This window comes from Sesamum indicum, linkage group LG2 (genome assembly GCF_026168435.1).
Source record: "Sesamum indicum cultivar Baizhima isolate 11 linkage group LG2, ASM2616843v1, whole genome shotgun sequence".
NCBI classification, from domain to species: Eukaryota; Viridiplantae; Streptophyta; class Magnoliopsida; order Lamiales; family Pedaliaceae; genus Sesamum; species Sesamum indicum.
In genome coordinates this window covers 12,203,659-12,223,368 of record NC_142658.1, presented here as the reverse complement: position 1 = coordinate 12,223,368, position 19,710 = coordinate 12,203,659, and the positions used below count along the sequence as shown (strand labels likewise).

Sequence of the window (19,710 nt, the reverse complement as noted above, 5' to 3'; positions counted from 1 at the left end):
TCAAAATTCACATTTCAAATTAAAATTTTATATGCAATATAAAAGTTACTTATAATAATTATATATTATTAACTCTATTAAATTATTATTACTTTAAAATAGATTTTATTTATTTATAAATAATACTAATTAAATAAAAAAATAGCAAAAATTAACATCAATTATTTTAAGTTATATAATTTATTATAAATAATATTTAAAAAATAAAAAAATTAAATTATTTTTTCTTTATTTTTAAGAAAATAGATTTTTTATTTTTACGTTCTTCTCCGTCGCCGGCATGTAGCAACCAAAGATGGCACCTAACTATTGGAGGTCGCCTTTCTTCTCAAGTCGATTAGATCTAGCCGCTGCCCCTTCCAAAAGGAGGCGGCAGAAAGGGGCAAAGCGAGGTCGCCCCCTTTGGTGGGGGGGGGGGGGGGTCGTCGTCGCCCCTTTGTAAGCAGGCAAACGTCGCTGTCGTCCAATTTCGTAACCGTCCATGTAGGCGGCGGCTGCCACCGCTTACGAATACATATATATTATATGATATAGTTTATATATATTGTATATAGCGTAGGTATAGATAATATATAAATATATATATATAAATAAAAAAATATATTTAAATAATTTAAGATTTGGACCTTTTATTTTTTATAATTAAAAATCAATGACAGTTATAACAAGGGCATAACGGGCAATTCAATAAAAAAAATAACGATATAAGGCTTACCTAACAGAAGGAGAGAGTGCAATATTTTAAATAACACAAGGTGTTTTTTGCCTATTTTTTTAACACATGAAATTTTTTAACTAAATTTTAAAAATATAGGGAGATTTTATGCAATTTATCCTTTATATTTTTTTGATAAAACGTTTTGGATCTTGGGAAAGAGTAGAGATTTCTTAAAACTAAGAATATGATTGCTAAAATTAAGGATTTGAATCCCAATTTTCATGTGGTATTTTTCTCACCTTTCTAAATTTCCTCTATGTTAAGTACTTTTTCCATTTAAAAGTACATATATATATTTTGATGCTAACAAGAATATTTGTGAATTTCGTTGAAAGTAATAGGTTTTTAGAACTTATAAAACAAATATTAGTATTTTGATACTTAAAGTAAATAAATTTTGAAATAAAATGAAAGATACTGTAGAGAATTTAAAGAGTGTTGATGTGTGTAAAATATCTAAATAAGCATGATTTGACCTTCATTTTCCTTTAGGCTTATGTGAATAATATGGTATTTTACTTTTTCCATAGAAATGGGATCATTCAAATGAGTCCAACTCTAACCACATAAAAGTGTGGTGAGAGCAGGTGCGAGAACGTAAAAGTGACAAAAATAAACTTTTTAAGAGCGAGAGTAACTCAGAACATTTACTAAAAAATAAACATTCAGAAGTCATCTTACTATTTTTTGAATTTAGTATTATAAAATGAAACTTTGGATAGACTAGAGAAAAAGCTAAATGACTTTCCTAGTCAATGTCCTCCCAATCGACCGGGTCAAATGCTATGTTAGAATAGGTACCGATTCTTTCATGATCATGTATCCTTCTTTACAAGTCATTTTTAGTCCCTTATTTAGTGCAAGAAATCCAAAGCAAATCCAAAATAACCCCCATTCCCGTTCCCGGCCGACCACTCGTTGACAAATTGCCTACCAACCCAACCTTTCACATACCTGTATGCACCATCAACAACTTCTCTCTCTTACATTTTCTCTCTCTTCAGCCCATCTATTTTTTGATGATGTCTTCGCCGGCGACTACGGGTATTAGACTCCCCATCACATGATGAACAAAACCCCTCGGATATTTTTTTTAATTCTATTTATTCTGTTACATTTAGACACCAATTTTCTCCATCAATAGTGCACCCAAACCCTTTCTCAGATTTATGATATTAAGGGCGTGATTTAGTTAATTTTAGAGTGGCTTAAGGCATAGGTCTTGCTCCAAAGTAGCTGGAGCGACGAGGGTGATTCGCTATTTATTTGATCTAGGTTCAACTATTAGAGCAGAGTCTCCAACTTTTTTTTTATAGAAAAAATAATTATATATTTTATCAATATCAATAAACTGATATATACATCGATTCGATCAATAAACTCATAGTACAATAAATCGATGTTACAATAAACTCACAATAAATAAGAGAAATATACATTATATACAATAAACTCACATGCTAATTTTTTTTTTTGTAAAGAGGTAATTTGTTCATTTGCAATATTACAAAGGTGTTGTTTGTATTTTCCCCTTCTTTTTCCCCTCATAATATTTTAAATACCCCTCAATTTGGTTCCCTTATTTCTCTCAATTCCAGCATCCCTCTAAACATTACATTTATTTCACATTTATTTCCCATATTTTCTCTCATATTTTCTTCATTCCTATCTTGTTGCATTGGAATATATATATAGTCATAGTGAAGTTAATGACAAACATACAATTCATTTCTTCTTCATCTTTGTCTTCTTCTTGGGAAAGAAATAATCTTGTACATCCATCACAGCAAAAGGATCAGAAAGTTCTTCCATATAAATTGAAAAAGGGACCTAAATACCTTCATTAACCCTCATCATCCTCTCTATTTACAAAATTACTTGTATCATTATGCAATAACCTCAATCTCAGCTCAAATCATCCATGTTCGACTTACATTAGTTTGTAACTATTGACAAACTCCCCACGTAATACATCTCTAATTGATGGCATACAAACATCTGGAAATAATGAATGCAAGATGTGTTAATAAATCTATATATCATGTTATATGTGATGCAAGCAAAAAATAATGTTCAGAATCAATTGGATTACAAAATAGTGAAGTAAAATAATAGAAATTAATAAAGGTTAAATGAGTGATGTTGAGCTTGAAATTCTCATTTTTTGTGCACAAGTAGGAGAATAAAATTGAAGTTTTCTCCACGAGGGGAAATCACAATTATTGGCAACCTCTCAACCACTTGGATAAAGCAAAATCCCCTATAGATTTGGTGGGAAGGTTATCTACTGGGGATTTAACCCCTTGATCTTTGGGAAAATGATAAAGGAGCTCGCTGCAGACAAGATCTTGGATTTATACGAATCCGCAACGGATTTGGTAGGAAGGTTATCTCCTGGCAATTGGAGCCCTCTGATCTTTGGTGGAATGATACTGGAGCCCATCCCAGATGAGATGTCAAGGTTCCAGGTAAGGTGGTTGAGGGATATCCTTCTCCTATCGGATTTCTAGACTTGGAGATTTCCTTAAGAATAAGGATGTGCTTTTAGCTCTTCTCATACGACCTCCACGTGTCCTTGCTTGAGCAGTTGGTACTTACTGGTCTTTTAGGGCCAACTAATGTGGTTTGAAAGGTCCTACATGGATGTCACACCACCTGTGGACGCCCCTTGGTATGGGTCTGGGTGTGCTTAAGCCTCTACTCTGGCTTAGAGATCCTAAGCCCCTAGGCTTCCAAGGAGATTTAACTGTGCTTAGTCCTCTACTTTGACTGGGATCCATTGCCCTTGGGCTCCAAACTTTGCCTGGCTCTACTTTGGTTGGGGTATTTTAAGCCTTTAAGCTTTTCTTGTGGGCGCCTTCTTTCAAAATCTAGGCTACTTGAGCCTCTTTAGGTCAATTAACTGCATGGGCAAAACCTCTAGACTCCATGGAGGCACCCAGGGCCCTTACTCGGATTGGATCCTAGCCCCTTTGAACTCTTGTGATATCCTTTTTCTTTTTAGGTTGTTGGGGCCTCTTTCGGCCAACCTATTTTTATGGGCATTATAGAATCCACCTTCTCTAATAGGTGGGCCTCTGTCACCTTTTTACGGTATGCAACTTCATCTAGCAAAGGCAAAAGTTTGGCCAGAAAATAGAGTCTGTTCTTTGTTTGTTATCATACAAAAAAGTGTGAGTAACATAGCATGTTTATTAGGAGAAAAGTTTTCTTTGTACCTGCAAGGGGTCAAGGAGTTTAGCAAATGCCTTCTATGCTTACTTTAGGGCTTTATTTTCCTGTAGGGAAAAGTTAATAATAGGGACGTGTCTACTATAAGTAGGGCTTATTAGTGCTTGGACAAAGTAGAGATTTTTTTTTAATCCCTATGTGGAAGACATGCTTTTTTTTTTTTGTGCTTGTGTGGAAAACAATACTTTTTTATATTTTTGTGGAAGAAAGCCTTTTTCAAGGTACTTGCTCCGAGCAGGGTTTATGTGCCTGCATGGAGCATAACTTATTTGAAGGTGTCAGCTCGGAGAAGAACTTATGTGCCTATACTAAACAGGGCTTAGGTGCTTGGGCAAAAGGCTTATATGCCTACGTGGAGCAAGGCTTGGATGCTTATGCGAAGAAAGCTTGTGTACCTACAAAGCAAAGCTTTGTGCTTGTGTGGAAGATAAGGTTTTTATGTGCTGCTTTTGTTCCATGGCTAGATCAACATCTAGTATGACATCAAGTCTCTCAAGTTTTTCAATAAGGGCCCATCATCTTTAACCCATGTTCTTGGATTGAAGAGGTTGGATGTGGCATGAACTCTAGGACATAAGCCCTATTTTCACTCTCAAGGAGAATTTTCAGATTTTGAAATCAATCAACATAATTAGGGCCTGTGAGTTTGTGTGTGTCAAGAATTGATGCAAGTGGAATTTTTTTGTCTTTTTAGAAAATATCTATAAGAGACAATTGGCAAAGTTTATCATTCACTCGTTCATCACATTTCAATTATAAAATAATTATTTATTTTATAAATGTCTCCCACTATTTTATCCAAGTATCATCACTCTCTCATGACAAATCGAGAAATTGAATTTCTTAATAGACTTGAAGTTCAAGTGATCCCATTACATGCCCTAAGAACATGAGCCCGTGAATGAACCAACAAGGTAAACAACAATTGCTAATTCTATCGCTATGGAACCTTCAAGACATTTTACCTCATCTCCTCATAGATCCCTAAAACAAGAGTTATCTATGATACTTAATGTCAAGCATCCACCATACAACTATGAAGATAAAGTAACCAAAGTATCCCACGACTCGTGTGCCAACACATTAAAAACCTTAGAACAAGGCCAAGGGAAATACATTTGGAGGGAGATAGAAATACAATAAGAGTAAAAGACCACAGAAGATGAGATACGCTGAGTTCATTGTAATTGAAAAAACGAGAACATAACCAATGAACATATAAATGCATCCAATCACATTGGTGTAGACTCCATGATCATCACATACATTCATTCATCCCATGAAAGCAATATAAATAAATATTAAAACTTAATTTAGACTGACATAACCAATTTGGGATTAATTTAAATGAGAAGAGAACAATTTTCTCTTACCCCCTTCTTCATAATTAATCATTTATTTTGAAAAATTCAAATTTCAATCATAACAATTATGATATACTTTTCAAATGAGCAACTAAAATTTACAAGGATTGAAAAAAATTAAAAAAAAAATGATTTATTTTATAAATACAAGTACCCTTGATTTAAAAAATAAATTCTCTTTTCCAAAAATTACAGTTTTAGAACAACCAACCATATTAATTTTCAGAAAAGAATTCTATTTCCAAAACCAATTTTTCTAAAAAAGGAAAAATGGTGACTGGGCACCGTATTGTGCATAAGTCATCTGCTTGCAAGACACTGCTGTGCATATTGTTGAAATCCTAAAACTAGGGATTTATTTATTTTAATTTTTCTTTGTGGAAAAAGGAAACACCCAATTTGAAGCAATAAAATCATAAAATTTAATTCCAAATTGATAAAACAAGCCATCTCAGCGAGAGCTGCTTTGAGATATTTGGTTATCCAAATTGGTACGAGAGTCTCATGGATCAAAGGAACAAGAGATTTGCAAACAGTGATTATGTGCTATAGAGGCGCATAACTTTGAACAGGAATCAGTGCAAGGGCCTAACCACAGAAAGGAAGCATAAGCATTTTCTTGAGGTTCCAAGGGCCTCGATCTTTCAGTCAAATATGCATAGCGTGTTTTGGTCTAAAGCTATTCTCATTGCCACTTACATCATCAATCGGTTACCTACATATATGTTGAAGCGGAAAACTCTCTATGAAATCTTACACAAATGGCCTGTAGACTATTCACACTTGAGAGTTTTTGGAACCTCGTATTTTGCTACGAATAACTTACCTTTTGGAGAAAAATTTGACACTAGAGTTACCAAGTGTGTTGTAGGGTATAACCCTCCAGTGGTACTCTTCTTTTCACAAAGAAAACCTAACAACTATTACAGCCAATGTGGAGTATAAACTCCTTAGAATTACAACCCGTATAAGAATTTGCAGAAATGAAAAATACAGCGGAAAAGGAAGATGAAAACAACTGTTTGAAAGTGGCTCAGATATTAAGCCAGATCCAAAAGAAAAAAAAGGGACGCGGTCACCAAAAGTACCGTTCCCAAAAACCCGAAAGCCACAAACCACGATAGCTCCTCACCGAACCCACCCTAGGAACACAGATCACACAGACCCAAGAAATCATCGTGAAACCCGAACACACACAGTGAAATCACAGAGATTTATCGGAGTGATGAAGGTAGAAAACAGATTTCTGTATCGCACACGAAGAAGGGGATGAAACCCCCAATTTATACGAATCTCAAGTAGGGGACTTGAAGAAAACATGAAAACATTTTATGTTCTTAGCAACTTTGTAAGTGAAAATTTCTTTAGTAGGAAAAAGTGCTATGCAATTTTGTTAGGCCGGTGCTTTACCATCTTGTTGTGCTAAGATTATAGTCACTAGTAACTTTCTTCTAGTGCTAGTAATAGTAAATTTGTAATAAATTTGTTAAAAATTATCGAGATTTAGAAATAAGATATTTTAAGAATTTATAAAATATGATATCTTATTTTTAAAATAAATTCATGAAATATTTGAATAAAATAAAATTATGGGGCTCTTAAGATGCTAATAATGGAAAATTTGAAAAAAAAATGTTGAGATTTTAGAAATAAATTGGCAACTCTTTACTACTTTTTTTTAAAGAATTTATAAGATAATAACATTTTATTATCAGAGCTTATAACCTCTTGTTCTAAAAATTTTACCAAATAATTTGTACCATCTTATAAGTCTCAAATATCTTATAAGATATTTTAAAAAATTTACAAGCTCGTCCAACACCCTCTATTTAGATTCAATTCCAGCCCATATTGCCACCACTAAGTAATATTTATAACATTCATTTGCTCATTACAGTCGGACGTTCTTGTGGGATGTCTATTTATTTTAATGAGGTAAATACAAATTTTATTTTGAAAAGATATCTCATTCGCGGTCAAGATCTCTGGACCTATTGTATATTACTCAGGTCTTTCCTCTTTATTTAATTACCAAAATTTGATTAGGATAAAGTGTTAATTGAATATTTTGGCAAAAGGGTTGTTCTTTCAGATACAATCAATTGTTCCAAATTCGGCCAACACATCATGTGAGTGAACATACTTTGAAAGATGGTTTCAGATCAGATTCCAGAATGCTCTGAAACCCTCAAAACACTACGTCTGCATGCTGTGATGTCCACATAAAGTTGGCACAAATATGGTACCATGGAAAAGGAAATGACTATTTATATTAATACAAAAGAGAATTATGTTATATCATCTATTTTTAAATATTTAAATCTATTCGTTTAATTTATTTCGTTATTCTGATGAAATTTGATCATAATAGTAATTTCATTATTTTTAATAAATTTATTAAAATGTCGCTCAAACTTGCGCACATCTTATATAATTTTAGTATAGGGGAAATAGTATTAATTTTTCGTCATGTAACTTAAATTCTTTTCACTTTAATTTCATGGTTATGAGATTCTCACTTTTAGTTTAATAATTTTGTAAAAGTACAAATGTTGGTCCCATCATACCTTTCTGTTAGATGTTTAATGGAAAAAGGCCATGTGACCATTAAGTGGATGTAACTGAAATGCTCATTTTTTGAAATGATGGGACCAAAAATAAGAATCCTATAATATATAGAACCGAAGGTGTACAGGCTCTAACAGGCACGTACTAAGCACGTGGTATTTTCTATTAAAATTTAAAAAAATAATATTTCATGGCACCAAAAATACTATTTTTTAAAAATTACGAATACGAAAGTAATAATCCCGTAACGAATAAAATCAACAGTAAAAGACCCTAAATTATCATAATGTGCTTTAAAAACGAGAGACAAGTTTCTGATTGTTGGACACTTGGAGCTAATTGATTTCTACTGCTTTCAAGCAATAATTGGTATCTATAATTCACGAACACTTTAAAAAATTATTTAATATAATATCAGATACATATTAGATGAAAATACAATTCGAACGAAATTTGGACACTGCGTTGAATAAGGCATCAACGAGTCTAAAAATTATAAAATAAAAAAGGAAAAATCAGATATTGCGGCGAATACACTCTGGACACGTCTGTTGGCGTGTCCGAAATATTTTGCACGCATTTTTATTTTTTTTTAATTTTAAAAAATTTGGACTGTTTTTTATTAAAAAAAAAATTAACTTAATAGAAAAGAAACATTGGGTATTTTTTGTAAAAATAAACTGATTATGGAGCCACATTTGATTAAAAATATAGATGCAATACATGCTTATTTTATATTTTATCCTGATATTTTTCATATTGTATATTTTTTAATTTTATAAAAAATTGAGAATGCATATAATAAAAATATATATTATATATAATCGAGTTAGTACATTTTGTGTCCTAATTTTTCTTTATTTTGTTGTGTACGTATGACTGTGGCCGTATCCGTGTCTGTGTACATGCATCATAGGTATCAAATTTTGGTTCATTTTTTATGCTTTTATGTGAATGGTGGACGTGTTTTATAGGCGTTCAGCTGTGGTACAATATAAAATTAAAATTAATTATACTTATATTCTATAAAAATAAAAGATTAAATTTTTTTTTGAAAACTTTTAAAATTATAATTACACTCGCTTGGGAATTTTTCGTTTACAATCGTACTCCAATCATTAGAATTTGAATGAAAAATATAATTTTTATATATAAATTTTTAATTTTATATATTACTCAACATTTCGTATAAATTGTTGACAAGAAATATTCAATTAGTTATAATTCCATATCATTAAAGTTCAAAAAATTCAGATTAAAAATTTATTAACCAAAAGAAATGTTAAAATTTAGATTTCATATCATAATTAAACCAGTGGTTGATTTGAATATGATTAATTTTGGGATTCTCAACTTTCACCCTTTAAGTGTAATAGCAAATATTAATTAAATATTATCAAATAATTCATCAAAATAGCAAATAAAGTAATTAATACTATTAGCAAAGTTTTGTATATATATAGTCAAGTGGAATTTCAATTTAAAATCTTTTACTAATTATATAAAGTTTTAAGATGTGGGCATTATAAAGTTTGATTATGAGAGGTAAAAATTCTTTTTTGACTCTCTTGTTAAGAGCATTTTGACATGAAAATCATATTAAAAATAATGTTAAGTGTTGTTTAATTATTAGAAAGCTCTTTTAATTTAAAAAAGTAGATTAGGGCTTTAACTAAACATTTTAAATCCGGACACACAATACTAAATTTTAAACCATCATCATTTATTTTCGGGTAAATTATAGCTACATTTTCTTAAATTTGTCATAATTACGAATATCCTTTGTTGTTTGAAAATTTTCAAATACCCCCCACCCCCACCCTCAAATGAAAATAATTATGTACTCCTTAGACGATGATGTGGCAATTACTACTTTACTCTTATAATTTTTTTTTTTAAAATATGAAAAAAATTAAGGGTGGGTAAAATAAATAATCAATAGAGCATTTTAGTCCATAATAGTATTTTAAAAAAATTTAAAAGTATATAAAAAATTATAATTTACAACCCAAAAGAGCATTTTGATCCGTTCACTATATTGTTATTGTTAAGCAGACTCTAAAATTAATGAGATATTTATAATTTTTCAAATAATAAGAAAGTATTTATAATTATATCAAATTAAAAATAAAAGTAACTGTAATTTACCCTTATTTTGCAATTGTGTAATGAAGCTCATGTAATTAGCAATTGTTCCGAAACTCAAAATCCACATACCTTGTAAGAACAATGCAAATAGAGGTCGCATGATCACGTTCTTGATTGCAGTTGAAACAATCAAAACCAGAATTTTCCCGTAGCAGGACATTGTGTAAACTTGTATCCAACTTTTGATCAAACAGAAACCACCTGACAGTCTGTATCCCACCCTCTATTTAATTCTTTTGCCTCACACTTCTCCTCTTTCCTCACCTACCATTATTCAACCCCCCACCCCACCCCACCCACTATATCTATATATATATATATACATATATACCCTCATGAATGTAGCTTCTCATCATTCCAATCTCCATCCCTCTCTCTCTCTCTCTCTCTCACTCACACACACACAAACAAACACACAAAGAAAGAGGGTTCAAGAACTAGCTATAAGATGAAGGTTCACTTTGCAGCACTGCTTCTGCTCACCCTTGTTCTGAGTTCTTCACTCATGGACACCACAATGGCACTTGCAAGTGAGTCATACATCACAACATGTTATTTTCAAGTCTTGATTTGTGCAGTCTTTCTCATCAAATTTTTTTAAGTATGATTTGTTTGTCATGTGTTAGAGAAATTACAGTAGGTTTGTTTGCTAACATGGGACTTTTGTTTTGTGGGAAAAATATAAGGTTATTGTGAGGAGAAATGTGGAGTGAGGTGTTCAAAGGCAGGAGTGAAGGACAGATGCCTCAAGTACTGTGGAATCTGCTGTGAGGAGTGCAAATGTGTGCCTTCTGGTACCTATGGGAACAAGCATGAGTGCCCTTGCTACAGGGACAAGAAAAACTCCAAAGGCAAACCTAAATGCCCTTGACCATTTTAACCCAACCCCACAATCACCAGATTTCATCCATCTCCCTTTCTAGTGTGGGACTAATAATATATATTTGCAGTATGATTCTCTCTTTCTCTCTCTCTCCTCTCTCTCTCTCTATATATATATATGTATGTATGTGTATTGAGTTGTAAAATCATGTGGGATATGTTATAGAGGCACACAGGGACTGGGATTTCTATATATCTGTGTGTTTCTTTGATGTGCTCTCTGTGATGTACTATTTTAAATTCTACATTTTTTTTATATTTTAAAATATATTATAAATAAAAATAAAATATATAAGTAAAAATTAAGTTATGAATTAATGTAAAATTTAGGAAGTTGATTAAATTTGTTAAAGTATTTTTTATTTTTCAAAAAATTAGTGAGACAATGTTATTAATCATTACTTGTAAGTATGATAAATAATTTTTCTTTATATTAGTATAAATAATTGATATGATCAGTCTCACAAATATTGTTAGAAATTGGAGGGTTTGGTTGAGCGCTGTCAATCAATTAATGAGAAATTTTTCAAAGCACAAGTGATGTAAACAATTTAAATTTAAATGAGGACTAATTATTTCCTTACATGTTTCATAAAAAAAATATGAAATTTTCTAACATTTCAGATTTAATATTGCCTCAACCTCGTAACATACCGACAATTAAGTCTCAATTTTTATTATACTAGTCACGTGTCATGTGTTTTTGCGTGCATAAAATAAATAATTTTTTTATATATTAAAATATATAAACCAATAAAAAGAAAAAAAAAGAAAACAACAAAAAAAATAAAATTAATTTAAAGAGTATTATTGATATAATGATAAAATTGATGTTGCAGTATCCAAATAACTGTTTATAAGAGAAAAATGTCTTTTTTTTTATTTTTATTAAGTATTATAAATAAATTATATTGGCTTATGATGAAATACATTTTCATAAAGTAACATGATCTATTCTTTTTAGTGAAGATGGAACTTGTAATATTTATGTCAAACATTATCTTGATGGCCATTGACACTAGGAAAAATTTAACATTGAATTATAAACAATTGTTATATTAAAAATAAATAATCATAATAAATAATTATTGATTACGGCCACACAAATTTTGTTAGGCATACTTTTTGCAAGTAGTAACTAAAACATTTATCACAAATAAAAATCACAAAAATATTTATTATGGCTCATAGTTATGACAAAAAAATATCCCTATAATAAATAATTTAAATTTTTACATCCATATTCTTTTATCGATGGTTACTAATAATTATTTACCAGGACTTTAGAACATCGGCAGTACATTCACAGTAAATTTCCTTCTGACGTGATAGGTAAAATTGTAGGATACTACTCGTACAATGATATATGTTGTATGGTTCTTGGGCAGGACCAACCCAGAAGAAATTTACCTTTCCATATGGGTAGGAAATCATGCTCCTCAGCAGATCAAAAGTTATAGATGAAATTTGATTTCAAAGGTAACATAATCAACTTCAGTGACTATTTGAATGGGGAAAATTATATCATGAACTGAAATGCAGATATCACCAGAATAATTTATCTGATTTATTTACGTACCCCGACTGCAGTGGAATGACATGAAACCGTATGAAAATAGTGTGTATCGATACGTGTCTATATGAAAAAAAAAAAAAAAAAAAAAGGGAATAGTTCTAACATTCGGGGTAGGTGATGATATTAGCGCTAAAGTCGTGACAACAACATATGATTAACTCAACATACACCAGTTCGAGAGCACATCGTAGCATACGTCTGCAAGAGAATTCGAATGAAATGCTCTTGCAGCTTTAGATATTCCAACAGCTTCCTAAGTGGTTATTTCTAGTACAACATTCTATGTATAGTTGAGTTCACAGTTAAAAAAGGTAGATTTACATCAGGAAATATGCAGTACTTGCAAATAGGAAGAAGAGTTATGAACAGACCTACCGTCATGAGTATCTTCTCATAGCCAGATAATACCAAAACAGGTAGAAGGTATTTATACACGTCTTGGCTCTCCTGTTATGACCATCTTTGATTTATCCACGTCTAGGCTTTTTGGAGCTTCCTCTTTTCGAGGGTAGCAAGGATCTTCTTCCCATAAAGGTTGCTTTGCATCAACCGTTCGTTAACTTGGATCAACTTAAGCAAAGCATCACGGGTGTGTCCCTGACATTATACAGTGGAGACCAAGTTAGGCACGAAGAAGAAGAAACTTTGAGATAGAACCCCGTTTGTGAAGGCTGAACAACAGTTCAAATGCGCTTGAAAATTTAGGAGCACTTCTGGGGTGAATGCTAAACAAGAACATATTTTGATACCATCAAGTTATAGATACTCGGAAATAATTACACATCAGTCACAATGACGGTAACCGGACCATTTTCCCCAAAATATTCTAGCTAGGCTTGTCAAGCACATGGATCTCCTATTATGCATACTTGATCTATTCTAATGACACTTAAGGTTGTCCTGTTTTGCTAACGTTTTGGATCTCCAATGATCCAAAGAGAACATCGCCCACTAATGGTACTAGATTAACTAGGCCAGAAGCTGATTATTTCTGTCGGAGAGTCAAACTTCAGATAAATATGTTGGGAAAATGATGTCAAGCAGATGTCAAGATGTTGGTGTACAATCACTATCAGCCCAGTCAATGAAAGAATTCTAGACCTGGTTGAACAATTCTGGATTGAACTAAGTGGATTATGTTACCTTTGATGCTGACAATGCAGACTGAATGACAAAGTTCCCAAAAGGATCAAGAAGAAGCCTTGGGGCACTACGACTTTTCAGCAGTTCCATGATAATTGTTTCAGAGTTATTTTCTCCTGATTCTAACAGAAATTTTTCCACCACATTACTCGCATACTTATTGCAGGAGAGAGGCGCAAAACACCCTTTGAATTGTTTCAGGAGATCTGTCGTGACTTCTTGTATTCTCATTCCGAGTAGGTGTTGCACGACATAGTTGCTAGAAGAGATTAAAAGAAAAATAGATAAGGATACAAGAATTTAGACACTAACCGAGCTTGGATTAAACAATGCAGCAAGCTTTTGAATCATACCCATAAGGATCTTGAGCTAGTCCCACAGCATTTTCTATTATCTCATTTATCAATTGCTCTCTTACTTCTCCAAGAGAGTTTTCCACGCATGATTGTAGCACACAGCATCCACTTTTGTTGGTTGCAATTTTAAAGCAGTTGTTTGCTATCTCGTTGAAAAGATGCTGTCAATATGAATCCAGTATCAGACAGATGATTGAGCTGAAAGAAATAATTTATGCGAAGAGGTGATGTTTGTCATACTCGGAGGTAAAATTAGGACAAACATATCCAACACTTACAGGATGACACTAGAAGTATGATTCTCAAGGAAAGGCAACTTTTACGGCATTTCATCTACGGGATAATGAAAAGCATAAAAAGAACCAAACTCTCAACAACTTATTACAACTGATGACATATAGGAGCAGCTAATTTAACACCACATTTCTTCAAATAAACAATTAAAATAATTCAGCCACCGCATTATATAACAATACATTCAACTACGGAGTTCATCACTCACTTATGCAGCACAAGAATAAAAGTTTTTGCTTCGACCATTTTTTGTTGTTGTAGACCCTGATGAACATTAGGTCCGTCCAATCTAAGGGATATAGCCTAAGTCACAATTGGGGACAAATAGGCTTAACTTCATTTTTGGTCCCGTAACTTAGGTCATATAGCATTTTCGTCCTTCAACTTTCTAGGGTAGCATTTTTGTCCTACATTTATTTAATTTTTGCAATTTGGGTTCTTTTTTCGCCGGAGTTCACCTCCACTGGCAAAAAGGGTGAACTCCGGGGAAAAAAAGAATAAAATCGCGAAAATAAAAAGGATGAAAGACCAAAATGCTACTTTAGAAAATCAAAGGACAAAATGCTAGCAAACAAGAGCCAATAGGAGCAGTAGCTCCAATTCTAAAAGGTTGTGTGAGATGCACATGCATTTTCCTGCAAAGAAAAGGATTGAAATCACGAAAATTAAAAAGATACAAGATTAATGCTACAATAGAAAGTTAAAGGACGAAAATACCAAATGATCTAAGTTACGAGACCAAAATTGAGTTTGACCCGGACAAAAATATATATATAATTGATGATTAATGGGATTTGAGTAACTTTAAGCAAAAACATCGCTACAGCCATGAGGTGAGGCAAGCAAGAAAATGGTAACACTTGAATTAGGTACTAACCCACATCATGTGTATGGAGTGTAGGTGTTCTTGTGTATAAGAGCATCTTACACAAATGTCCGAGAGTTTAGAAAATGTCCTTAAGTAATTAAAAAATTCTTTTGAGGAGCTTATTAGCTCTCAAAATAAGGTATCAAAACCTTGTAACTCCTTAAATAAAGTAAGGTAGTCGGGACTTGTCTTCTAAGATCTTAAAAACTATTTTGTTTTGATCATTTAAATTACAAATTGCCATTTCTAATAGCATATAAAGTCTATGATCTTATTTGTTCAACATTTAAAGGCTTACTCTAAAATAAAACCTAAAAGTTATAAACTCAAAAATCATCTTATATAATCTAGGAGCTTATATAATACTTTAAGATTAACTGAACACCCTCTTAGACATAATTTCTCCTTTCATGGTGTTTCATGCATAGACGATGAAACTTCAGGGTGGTGAATGATTGAGCTACTTTATCCAAAGCAGAGTTGGGATTTGGAAGTGAGTTTTGTTTGAAGCATTCATCCGACCAATTCAGAACTTAAATCTGGAACTAGAGACTAAGAGCAGTAATTCATCTTTGGGTCCGATATTTCAATAATCAATCTTCCACCAATTATCCGTCTTGGCCAACAAAAATTGGTGATGAGAATCATCGTTTTTGTTGTCAGCATCATACCTTTTTCAAGCCCATTAACACACTGAAGGGAGTGAGTGCATACAGTGATAGTGTACACCTTGATCAGCGTGATATTCAGATGGTAGTAAAATGGCGAGAAGTGGTAGTATTTCCAGAAAGCATATGTTACCAGTGCTAGCAGCAAGAATTAATGTGAAAGTTTGAGATGATCATGTACACAATATGGCAAGTTGTATCGTCAAATGCTACGCACATCCTTTATGAGATTTGCATTATTTGTGAATTAGGTACTAAGGAAGGTGATAAGGTATATTTTCACGTCCAACCTGTGGGATTATTAGGTAATAAGCCTACATGGAGGTTCTTTACATGCGAGATTGCTAAAGCCAACATCAACTTCAACAACTCCTCTAACAACCTTCAATATAAAGAAGCTTTACAAACATCCTTCATTTCTAATTAGACCATTAGTATCCACCCAAAAAGAACATATTAACAAGTAAATAATGGAATATATGTATAAGAATAAAAAGTGAAAAAGAAAGTGTGGCGGAGAAAGCAATTGATCCCCTGTATAAGGGCTGCTGAAAACATTACTATGTAGCATGTAGCATCAAGTATAAATTCTGGGATTGGCTAGTCATCAATCAAATGTACTTATTGGCCAGACCTAATGAAAAAGTACCAAATATTCCAGTCATTGTAAGTAAGAGATGAAGAAATACCTAAACAGCTTAAGCTATTTAACTACATAATTCAAATATGATAATAAAGAAACATGCATGTAATATATTTCTCTTAAGATTATAATAAACACTCCTGTAAACCAAACAAAAGCTGGTTCCACCTTAGCAATTGACAAAGGATACTTTGTCATAGAACCAGTTCGGCGGTTTTGGTTGGTTTCTTATGACAAGATTATGGTTTATTGACGGCAAAGCAGAGCTACTTGTTTTTCTCCTATGTTTTAGCAATTATTTACTCTGATTTTGCGAACTACCAGATACTTTAACCGAGTATAAAACAGAAACAGGTGAAACAAAGTAATCTCATATTAAAATTAGAGCACTTATCAACTGTTTGACATTGTAATTTAAGTAATCACGAGTAGACAGAGATGCCATATTTTATTACCTTATTATATTCCCCGGGGAATTGCTTAACACAGTACTGTATAACATGCTGGCCGTTGGGGTCAGTGGCCAACGCAATAGCACCAGGGCTTAAAGCCCAAACGACCAACGATATTTGTTGAGGTGTAATTAGCTTCTCCAACAATTTTTGTATTGCTCTAGCCCTGAGAATCCTCAGATCATAAAACAATATGCATCAAGATTTTCTCAATAGCAATATAAATTAAGAAATGAAGCATCTTGAAATACCAGAAGTCAAATTCATTCATACCCATATGAATTGAGACAAATACTAATGAGCTTAAATGGAAATTTCGTGAGGGCCATAATGATCCTAGTCCTCTGATTCTCATTGCATGCCACAAAAAGCTTCTGAACAAAATGACTCCCAAACTGATTCCTCATCAAATCACCTAAGAATTCCATCACCTCCGGTAAAACCATCTCAATTTCTTCCTCACTCACCCCCTCTTCAAGTTTCAAATTCAGCATACCACTCCACACTTGATCTTTTGCTAACGTAACTATTCTTCCCCTCATGTTTTCAAGAGTAAACTGTTGCTGCCACTGGTGCAAGTGCTGGTTACTGTACAAATGAGTGGAACTATAAAAATTGCTTTTCTGGGCCGAGGATAAAACTGGGAAAAGGGTGTTGCCTTTTCTTGAAGATGGTTCCTTGCCATGCAAGAAAGACAAGTCATTATAATCACAAGTAGCACTGTAAAAATCTTGTCTTTGAGGATACTTCATCGATTTCAGGGGGTGATCACCACCATTAACATATGGGCCTCTCCCAAGAAAACCAATTGCATCCGGGTCCACATGGATATCCTGGTGGGCCCCAAAAAAGCCGAAAGGCCCATTGACTCCACCATTGTTACTTTGCGACTGAGCCCAAAAAACAGCCTGCTGTCTTTCTCCAAAAGCCATTGGTAAAGGAACTGATTCAACCTCCGGTACAGCATCAAGGGTTGCCGGACGACTGATAAACGACGGCTTTTGGCCATGAGAACCGAAATCGGGGAACAGGGTCAGTCTTGAAAAGGCTGATTCAATAGCTTGATCGGAAGAATGAAGGTCTGTGATCAATGGACTCTGCGGGTGGTTTTCAGCGGAAAGAAAGCGTTGGTAATGAGGGTTCAAGAAATTTTCAGGCGTCTGGTACGCTGGAGAATAGGGGATTTCAGGGATTTTCCTCTCCATCGCCGTTACGAAGAGAATGGCGTATGTGTGTGTTGTGTGTGTATGTTGTGAGGATTTAAAGGGGTTTTATTGAGGGGTTGTATTTATAGTGTGAAACTCATCTTATTGACTTGTTTTAGCCTTTAGGCCATGTTGGCCCTCAAATCTCAATGAAAAATATTGAAAATAAAATTAAAGAATTCAAAATAAAGCAAGAAATTAGAAAATTTTCAAGTGATAAAAAAATGTGTTTTTTTATTTCATATTCATTTCACAAAATTCAAGATCCAAAGATAAGATTAATGTTGAAAAAACTTGGAAATGCAAATTCTTTTTTAAGTTCTTTTTCCCCTTTTTTGTTAAAAAGATCCATTTTTATAATTTGAATTACTCAAATATATATATATATTATAAAAAGAATAATGATTTTTTTTCAAAAAAAAAAAAAGAGTAAATGATATGGACATACTCTAAGTTTAGGTCTAATTATACAAACACTTTCTGCCCTATTACATGTACACTTGCTAAGGAGATGCCGGCGTAATTTTCCTCAAAAGTATTTGTGTAAGGTTTTACTTTTGAGGAGCGATGATGTAAGTTATAATTACAATACAATCTCAGGAGATGTAGTTGTGATTCTCCAAAGAGTCGAAAAATATTTTTTATATTAGACCTACCCGTGTGTCATTTTAATATCGTTTACCGTAAAAAAATAATGACAAATTAATAGAAGCTAGTCACGGGTGTATCTTATTAATGTTATTGATGTTGCATGCGTTACACAAATGTTTAAAACAGACACGTGGACAGACGGATAAGATCGCAGTAATTACTTCACTTTTGTGACGAAATTTTATTTATTTATTATTATTACTTTAAAGTAAGAAATAGAAAGAAAAATCTCAATTATTTTGTTTCCCCCAAAAGATAAAAAGTATCAAGAATGCATGGATGAATAGTAATTTGAGTGACAATTTACATTGATAGAGACTAAGCATAGAAGGAATGAAAAAGAGCCATAAAAATAGAATAAGATTAGGAGTAATGGAGAAGGAGAAAGAGAGGGGTTGCATGCAATTTGCGGTAAGGTTTTTCATGCGTAAACGCGCCTTCGTGTACGCGGACTCTGCCAACTTTGACGCTGCTTCCCTGCGGTGCCGTGTACAGTTCCAATTCAACTACTTTCCATCCAAAAAATGCAAGTCCAATTCAACCCCTATCCTCAAACGGAAATTCCAATTCAACCCCTTTGCTTCTTGCAGTTATAACACAAGATATTGGCCTTGGGATTTTAGTTTTTTCCCCCAAAAGAATACATCCATAGATTTACTCAACCAATATACTATTAGTATAATATTTAGTACTTAATACATTAAATTAATAGAAAAAAAATTATTATTGGCTATAATTTATTAGTTATGGAGTAAAACTGTGGTAAATAATAATTATTAATTATGATTAAATAAAAATCAATACGAATACTTAAATTATCCACAATGAAAACTATTTTTGCTATGGTTATGAGTCAGCAAATGTTTTCGCCGTAACTTTTAGCTATGACAAATATTTTTAGCCACATTTGAGAAAGCTATGACCAACAATTATTGCGTGATCG

At 32.9% G+C, this 19,710-nt stretch overlaps 2 protein-coding genes across 2 annotated transcripts; one reads left to right on the top strand and one right to left on the bottom strand.

Moving 5' to 3' along the window:
- The first annotated feature begins 10,356 nt into the window (after positions 1-10,356).
- On the top strand, positions 10,357-11,123 carry LOC105155577 (peamaclein). Its single transcript, XM_011071468.3, has 2 exons — positions 10,357-10,559; positions 10,716-11,123. Exons 1-2 carry the CDS (start codon positions 10,478-10,480, stop codon positions 10,898-10,900), a joined length of 267 nt encoding a protein of 88 aa, XP_011069770.1. The 5' UTR covers positions 10,357-10,477; the 3' UTR covers positions 10,901-11,123.
- Positions 11,124-12,456: 1,333 nt separating this feature from the next.
- On the bottom strand, positions 12,457-18,198 carry LOC105155576 (pumilio homolog 15). Its single transcript, XM_011071467.3, has 5 exons — positions 17,185-18,198; positions 16,915-17,077; positions 13,984-14,147; positions 13,631-13,889; positions 12,457-13,084 (listed from the first exon to the last, which is right to left on the bottom strand). The coding sequence occupies exons 1-5, from the start codon at positions 18,114-18,116 to the stop codon at positions 12,965-12,967; spliced, it is 1,638 nt and encodes a 545-aa protein (XP_011069769.2). The 5' UTR covers positions 18,117-18,198; the 3' UTR covers positions 12,457-12,964.
- Positions 18,199-19,710: the final 1,512 nt, after the last annotated feature.